This window comes from Mus musculus, chromosome 1 (genome assembly GCF_000001635.26).
Source record: "Mus musculus strain C57BL/6J chromosome 1, GRCm38.p6 C57BL/6J".
NCBI classification, from domain to species: domain Eukaryota; kingdom Metazoa; phylum Chordata; class Mammalia; order Rodentia; family Muridae; genus Mus; species Mus musculus.
This window is the reverse complement of record NC_000067.6, coordinates 161,786,244-161,794,851: the sequence shown is the minus strand read 5'-3', so window position 1 is coordinate 161,794,851 and position 8,608 is coordinate 161,786,244. Positions and strand designations below refer to the sequence as shown.

Here is an 8,608-nt window from a genome sequence, read left to right as displayed (position 1 = left end):
GGGCACTTGAAGTGGAATGTATTGCAGGAGGTGGTTCGCTAGGAGATAGGGTTTTCATAACCTTGCTCAACTGTCTTGCCTAGTCTGTGTGTTTCTGACCACAAATGTAATGTGACCAACTGCTGTCACCTCTGCCAGGATGGACTGAATCAAACTGTAAACCCCAAACAAACAAAACTGAAACTTTTCTTCTCTTAGGCTGTTTCTGGTCAGGTGTTTGGTAACAGTAAGAAAAGTAAGCACTGTGTGGCGACCTTCACTTTTGAAGGCTCTCTGAGAGGATGTGAGACTCTGCAGGGATGAGAAGACGGGCATAAGGAGAAGATGAAGTTAACAGGTGCAATGAGGTCTGCTACAAAGCTCCGAATTCATAGCCAAGTTCAACTATCTCATGAGTTCTTTAACTTCCCTGAATGATTTGCGAAGTGGGGATAATTCTACTTACCTGAGAAGTCCCCTCAAGAGTCAAAGTTACTTTATATTGTTCCTAGAAAACTTGGTGTGTCGTAGGCACTAAATAAATGAGTCTTTCTTTTCCACTTTGCCCCTCAATCTAGTCCAAAAGAACATTGCGTTCATCTTTGATCATGGAAAGCACAAATGGTCAGGAGAAATGGTGAGAGTGAGGATGACAACAGGGACACGAGCCACTCTGAGCTCCTTAGGACCCGGGGCTTTCCTGCCTGTCCTTGCATCCTTCATAGTGTCTTGAGTATCCTAGATGCTGAACACACACATAGGTGGACTTGAACAGAGGCCAGCTGTTTGGTGTTTTCATTTACTGACATTTCTGATTTTGTGGAAAGGCACCAACAGACAGGCCAGGTTTTCTTTCTGATTATTTCACTACCTGTGGGATCTTGAAATCTTGGGGAAACCCTCTTATGTTTCTGAAGCCCAGTGACCATCTTTGTGAAACAAGAGGCAGGGCAAGAAGAGAGGCCTCTGCAGGCAGAACCCACCTGCTATAGTACTCTGCTGACCTTGGACTTCTGGCCCACTGAACTGGGGGAAACTGTGCTTCTATTGCTTAAGTCACCAAGTCTATGTTTTTATCTAAAACAGCAGTAGTGGTGATCATTTTCAAATTTGGCTTCTGGGAGGGATATTATTTATAAAATAACCAACTGCTAAAAAAAAAAAGGCTCTAATTTCCCTATTCCTCCAAGGTCTGTGACAGACAGCAAGTAAACCTATGACAGAAAGATTAAGTGTGTGCTTACAAGTAATTTCTCATGCGATTGCCCTAAGGTTGGGAAGCTCTTGAAACATCCAGCTGCATGCCCTATACAATATCTGCAAAGCACTCAGAGGAAGCAGTGGGTGCCAGAAGCAACGACCTTGACCTTTAAGTCAGTCTCTGGTAAGTATGCTTTCCCACAAACCCATCATGACATGTGTTTTTCTAATAAGGAAGTTCAAACATCGAAAAAGACTCCCATAGAAAGGTCCCTCAAGATAGGCAAGTGGGGTGGCACAGGTATGCCATTCCAGCACTTGGGAGGTGGATGTGGGGCAATTGGAAGTTCAGAGTTACTCTTGACCACATATGTAGTGAGTTTGAGGCCAGTCTTGGATGCATGAGGCACTGTCTCAAAAATAGGTACCCGTGAGACCTACATATTTCTAGTCTTACTAGATACTATTGAGCTGTGCCTCATACCCTGTCTCACTTCCTTACTACTCTATAGGTACCAGACTCTTCACCCTTGAGAGGCACTTGAGAACACTGCTTATGAGCGAGTTTTAAAATGTTCTTAGGATCATTCTCACGTCAGACCCTCTCTGGGCTATAATTTTGGCTCAGCTATCAACTTACAGTGTGACTGAAGCCTAGATATTTCAGGGCCATGTAAACAAATGAAGAAGTTCAAATAAATACATAGTCCATATTTTATCCTAAGATCGACAAGAAGCCACTGATATGCTATCTGAAATGGTACAGTGAATTATAATTTTTAAATTATAAACTATAAATTTTTAAATCACAAAAGTAGCATAGAATTGTATGAACCAACTTAGTGGAAGGAAGGGAGAGGCAGTGTTATCAGGCTCCCCCAGGAAAGCTATCAGACAACTCCTAACATCTGCAGTGCTCATGGGCATGAGGAGCACATAGTATGCGTGGCTGGTGTCCCGTTCCTAACCTGGAACGTTCTTGCCTTCACCAATCAGCCAGGATTTCCTTATGAACTCAGTGATGGCAAATAAGTAGATAAAAAGCACAGCATACAATTTGTTAATATTCAGGAGCATCTCCATCCTCCCGCTTCCCCCGCTGCTTCCAGGGTCCAGAGAGGACAACTATCATCCTTAGTCTCCATTACTGGTGGGAGACCAAGTAGAGGTCACTGGGAAGTGATGACTCAGTGGGGGTTAGAAGATAGAAAGGAGAAGCTGCTGCTCTTACAGTAGCTCATAGAGGACAGCTGAATATAGCAGAGGCCACCGTGGGCGTTTTCCTACAGTCTTGGGGCCCCCTAACCATCACTAGCCTCAATGCTGTTAGGAGCTGGAAGTTTTGGTTGTAACAAGAGCTTATTCTTTAAACGGTTTAAAAGTTGGCCTTCATAACCTTTAAAAACAATAACAACATCATCAACAACAACAACAAAAAACCCTACCCAGCCTTTCATGATATCAAGTCTTCCATTGCTCTTCATACTCAGAGTAACTTCCATTCCCCTGACCAGCCCTGGCTGATATCCATGGGTTTCAGAAGGAAATCAAATAGTTCTGAGACCACAATACTGTCTCATGTGTTATCAAGGGTTGAAGAATAATTTCGACCTATCTGTACAGTCATCACAGCCCATCCATAGCCCTCTTCTGTCTGGTGTGATAAGAAACCCAAGTTACACTTACCACACCCTCTTTCTTTTGAAGCCTAAACCTATCAAATTTAAAGTAAGGCAAGGTCTAGGCATTCACCTACTAAGTGGCAGTAAACGGTGTTCTCTGTCTAGTAAATTTTCCTGACCAATTGGATCACGATGGTGGAAGTAAAGAGGGACCCTACAGCCAACAGTAACAGAAAGAGTACATGCCACTGGGAAACGATACCCTTGGAATGAATGAGTCATCAGGATTCTCTTGTTTCCCTGGCTCATCTGTGTAGGACCACTGCTCATATTTTTTTGTTTTGTTTTGTTTTTTGTTTTTTGGTGGTTTTTGTTTGTTTGTTTGTTTGTTTGTTTTTTGAGACAGGGTTACTCTGTATAGTCCTGGCTGTCCTGGAACTCACTCTTTAGACCAGGCTGGCCTCGAACTCAGAAATCCGCCTGCCTCTGCCTCCCAAGTGCTGGGATTAAAGGCATGCACATATTTTTAATAATGACAACAATACACTTCTTCATACAACACTTCTCTCTGGCTATTTCAATTACAGTTACTAGTCTGTGGGATGTTTTTCTAATATGACTGTTTTCTCTGCTAATACACGTGGAAGATTAAATATATGCAAATAGTTGTTTTTGTTTGTTTGTTTTGTTTTGTTTAAGAGCAAAGAGACAGGAGATTTTGCCTAACTGTCAAACCAGTCAAGACATCTGTAAAGTTGCTGGGCATGGTGGTGAACATCTGTAATTCCAAACTTTAAGAAAAGGGGGTCGGGAGGATTGCTACAAGTAGGAGGCCAGCCTGGGTTACACACTGAGTTAGGAGTCAGTTTTGGTACATAGAGACACTCTATCTCTATAAAGGGAAAAAACTATATCTACAATACCATGACTATGAGAACTGCATAACTATTGTACCAGGATAGATGGATGGGCAGATCAAACAAGAATCAGAGCTATAAGATGTCATCAATAAAGACCATGGTAACTATGCTACTGTGATTCAGTAGAAGAAATGAGGGATCGAGTTGAGGAAATTGGTTCATTCATAGTACAAGGTTTGCACTTTAGAAACTTTTATTTCTTATTTTTAAATATGCACATGCATGTGTGTCTTATATGTGGCCACATGCTTGTGAGTGCAGCTACCTGTACTTGGGGAGGCCAGAAGAGGGAACAGGATGCTGTGGAGGTGGAGGTGGTTGTTAGCTGCCTGAGATGGATGCTAGGACTGAAGTCAGGCCCTCTGCAAGAGCAGGACATGCTCTGAACTGCTGAGCCACCTTTCTGGCTTCTGGTTTAAACTGTAGATGTCTTCTTAGAGCTTGAGTATTCGAGGCACGTTCTCCAATGCAAGGGGCCTCTAGGATCCTGGTAATGGGATGTGGCAAACAGAAAAATTCACATAACAAGAAAGTGGGTTGCCCAACAAATCTATGACTGATGTTCAAACTCACAAGAAACAAGTGAGAAAGCAGTTCATAGACAGTGAGATTATCTTTATAGGTATAATGCTGGCAAAAACTGGAAAGGTAGGTAGCATTATACAAAGCAGAGATCAAAGCAGCAGCTAGGATGCTCCTTCTGCAACTGCCAGTGGCGATGAGGGACTGAGCTGCTAAACGAGCATCCTGGAGGTACCTAGAGAAGTTGAACGAGTAGCCTCATGTTTATAAATACACAAACTCAAACTTGGAGTGTTCTACGGTCTTTACTCACATTTGAGAAATTCTTGTCTGGTCTGTCTGTTTGGCAGATTGCTTCAGGGGGCTTCCCTAGGCTTGTTAAGGTTAAATACCAGGTTCCCTGGCTATGTATCACCCTCTGTTGCTCCTGAGTCACCTCTGGAGCTCTGGCCTGTAGTCAACTTTAAGGCTGATTCCGTGGAATCATGAGAGTAGGAGGCTGAAAGGACTGAGTTTGAGGTTCTAGGATGTGGGGGCCATCAGCCTGTTGGCTCTTGCATCCATTTTTCCTTCAGCAGCTACAGAGCTAAGTTCTACTTTGAATGGTGATTTCTTTTCATTAATAAGGTTCTGGTACCAATGTGATGGGTCCTTGAGACTGTTCACGGGGGTGTTTATTCTTTCTCAATCTTGCCAATAATAGTACCATTTCTGCTGAATGGCACTACCAAACTCCAACCCAGTTTCTAGAAGTTTCTCTCTCGTCTCTTTCAGCTAGAACTCTTTCCCTGTGATTGGTGGACAGTAGGGTGTTGATATTTTGAATCCTCTATGAAAAAAAATTAATCAAAAGAAGGACAAAGAGATGTGGACAGACAGAATGACAATTACTAAAGAATCCTGGGAGTTGAGATATAAAAATCACAAAAGACTCATCTGGTACAGGGAGAGCAGCCATGGGACTAGGGAAGGAGGGGAAGATAAGAAATGTGTCACAGGTGAGAAAAAGCAGGCCTGGATGATCAGGGTGGGGCGGGGAGGGTGCGGGGGGAAGGGCTGGGGGCAAAAGGAAGGAACAGCCTGAGATTGCCAGCAGAGTGACCTCAGGAGAATTAGCAGCTGGGGTGGGGCAGGATGAAGGCAGCAGAAAAATAACACTTTGGGAGTTGTTTTGGCATAGGTGAGAGGGGTAGGGTGCTCATCCCAGAAATCCCAAAGCATGAGATAAAAAAAATAAAACCACTTAAAATGTAGAGTCTGCCAAAAAGGTGGAATATAGGAACTTATTGGGATTTATATGGTTTATATGGGAAAGTAATGGGAACCGAGACTGAGTTCTTAGAGGTTATTAGACATAAATGGTGTGTGTGTGTGTGTGTGTGTGGCCAGAAGACTTGTGTGTGTGTGTGTGTGTGTGTGTGTGTGGCCAGAAGACTTGTGTGTGTGTGTGTGTGTGTGTGGCCAGAAGACTGAAGTCAAACCTAAGGCAGAGTGGTCGGTTTTATAAAGGCATAAGATATATACTTAAATTTGTTGTAAATGTTGAATAATGTTTTAGTATGTGCTGTGTGATGGTTAAGGCACACTTGCTATAAAAATGCTATTTATTGCTTATCTCAAACTCTTCTGAATTAGGCACCTCAGTTTTCATCTGGTGACCAGAAGAGAGATTGCAAAGTTAAATGATTACAGAGGAGGAAGGCTACATTTCCCAGGGGAAGTGGGATGGATAGGGGGCAGGCACAGTGGGGGGTTAGGGCAGCCTTGAACACCTGGCACACATTCCTGGTTGCAGCTGGCTGATGTTCAGGGAAGGGACTTCAACAGAGGATTCAACTCCCTATGCTCAGATGTGGAGATATCTTCTCTAGCCGAACTCCTTGGTCTTTTCCCCATGCCTCAGCACCAACAGGCCTCTCAGGACACACCCCAGAGCTGCGGAAGAGCTAATGTCCTCAAGGGGTATCCAGCGCTGACTTGCTGAGTTGGACCTCAGGCAGGCAAGCCTGGTTTACCAGCCTTCTCAGTTAGCACAGAGACGCCAATTGGAACTTCGAAGACTTGTCGTCAGAAATTTCTGGGCGGAAACTTCCTGGGGTTGCTGTGAGCTTTTTGAGGCTTCTCAGCTTCAGATGCAAGTGAGTGGGTGTCTCACAGAGAAGCAAAGAGAAGAGAACAGGAGAAAGGTGTTTCCCTTGACTGCGGAAACTTTATAAAGAAAACTTAGCTTCTCTGGAGCAGTCAGCGTCAGAGTTCTGTCCTTGACACCTGAGTCTCCTCCACAAGGCTGTGAGAAGGAAACCCTTTCCTGGGGCTGGGTGCCATGCAGCAGCCCATGAATTACCCATGTCCCCAGATCTTCTGGGTAGACAGCAGTGCCACTTCATCTTGGGCTCCTCCAGGGTCAGTTTTTCCCTGTCCATCTTGTGGGCCTAGAGGGCCGGACCAAAGGAGACCGCCACCTCCACCACCACCTGTGTCACCACTACCACCGCCATCACAACCACTCCCACTGCCGCCACTGACCCCTCTAAAGAAGAAGGACCACAACACAAATCTGTGGCTACCGGTGGTATTTTTCATGGTTCTGGTGGCTCTGGTTGGAATGGGATTAGGAATGTATCAGCTCTTCCACCTGCAGAAGGAACTGGCAGAACTCCGTGAGGTAAGCCTAGCACATGGATTAGCAGCCCTCGCGTTCCTGGCTGCAACCTGACTCTGCTGCGTGGGAGTAGGGACTTGCTATGGCCCATGTGGGCTACTGTGTTGCTTGCAATGATTTGGGGTTGTTGTTGTTGTTGTTGTTTTTAAAGGCAAGGATCTTTTCAATCCCCTCTAATTTAGAAAAGAGTTCTTAGAGTCTCTTTAGAGTTGGAGAATCAGGCGCACACGCCCTCAAAGAGAGTTGTTCTCAACCTGTGGGTTGCGACCCCTTAGTGAGGGGAGTCAAACCACTATTTTACGGGGGTTACATACCAGATATTCGGCATCTCAGATATTTACATTATGGGTTTGTAACTGTAGCAAAGTTTCAGTTATGAAGTAACCATGAAATCATTTTATGGTTGGGGGTTGCCATAACCTTAAGGATGATGCAGCGTTAGAAATGTTGAGAACCACTGCTCACAGGAAGTTATTTTCCATCTTCTAGAGAATTCAAGGCAAATACTTATTCCTCTCTGAGTTGTCAAGGGTGTTTGATGAGCTTCTCGCTGCTTCATGTTTAGTGATTCAAGGATGAAAATCAATTTTGTGTCTTGTTCAGAAGTGTAAATAAATTAATTTTCTTCAAAGAGACTTAGAAGTCTTACTACTACTCTAGATACAATTGTGTGGCTAAACCCTAACTCGGGCCAGGTCTGACATATCTGAGTCCTCTTTCTATGGATTGCTGTGACTTCTGCTTCCTTGGCTTAAATAACTGCACATTTATTCTATGACTCTCTTTCTCTCACTAGTTCACCAACCAAAGCCTTAAAGTATCATCTTTTGAAAAGCAAATAGGTAAGTACTTTTATGTCTGCCTTGTGAGTTCCCATAGCTGGTCTTCAACACTCAATAAAGTTGGGAGGATGCCTAGGATTCTGTGCCTTTCTTGGGCTTATGTTTCCTAGGCATGAAACCCTGAGGAGCTTTTGACTCTTCGTTCAGTGTGGTTCTGTGAACGATGTGAAAATATTGACTGTAGCTTATTGCTCAATATCAGTGTATCTGAATGAACACTGCCCACAACTCAAACGAATTTGGACTTGACTTTGGAAAGAGACACACATATAGCCCTGGACCTTCTCCCTTGGCTCCTTCCAAGGGTATCTTGGTCCCATCTTACGTTGTGGTGGCTGTAACTCCTAGGGACAGAAGGGGAGTAGAGGCAAAAATACTAGATGTAAAATACTAGACCAATTAGGTTCAGTGCCCAAGCCTCCTGTCTGAAACTGGGACTAGGAGAACAGTCCCCCAGTGCCTTGTTACCTATTAGGACTATACAATGCATAGAGAAACTTCCACCTCTTAGTCGTGGCCCAGAAATGAGAAGCAAATACAAAGCTGGTTTCCTTTGTAAGGGCAACATGACAAGTGTATTCTAATAACTTTGAAGAAAACCAAACCATCCATAAAAAGGGGATGGATCCACCACAGTGCAGTTTGGTCTACATGTGAGTCCCTCAACAACTGGAGAGGGGGTTGTCCCTGAATCTTTTGCCTTCCTGTAGATCCCATTCCCCTAATTGGGCTGCCTTGTCTGGTCTCAGTGGGAGAGTATGTGTCTAGTCCTGAGTGACTTGATGTGCTAGAGTGGATTGATACAGGGTGTAGCAGAGGCTCCCTTCTCAAAGGAGAAGAGGAGGGGGAGGGACTGTGTGA

At 44.2% G+C, this 8,608-nt stretch overlaps 1 protein-coding gene across 2 annotated transcripts in view; it reads left to right on the top strand.

Moving 5' to 3' along the window:
- Positions 1-6,356: 6,356 nt before the first annotated feature.
- Fasl (Fas ligand (TNF superfamily, member 6)) overlaps positions 6,357-8,608 on the top strand; it is a 7,805-nt gene continuing 5,553 nt past the window's right edge. The window contains exons 1-2 of one of the 2 annotated variants that reach the window (NM_010177.4): positions 6,357-6,908; positions 7,702-7,747. In NM_010177.4, the coding sequence (NP_034307.1) occupies positions 6,567-6,908; positions 7,702-7,747 (388 nt within the window). In that variant the 5' untranslated portion in view covers positions 6,357-6,566. The remainder of the gene's footprint in view (positions 6,909-7,701; positions 7,748-8,608) is intronic. The other variant, NM_001205243.1, reaches the window with a different exon arrangement.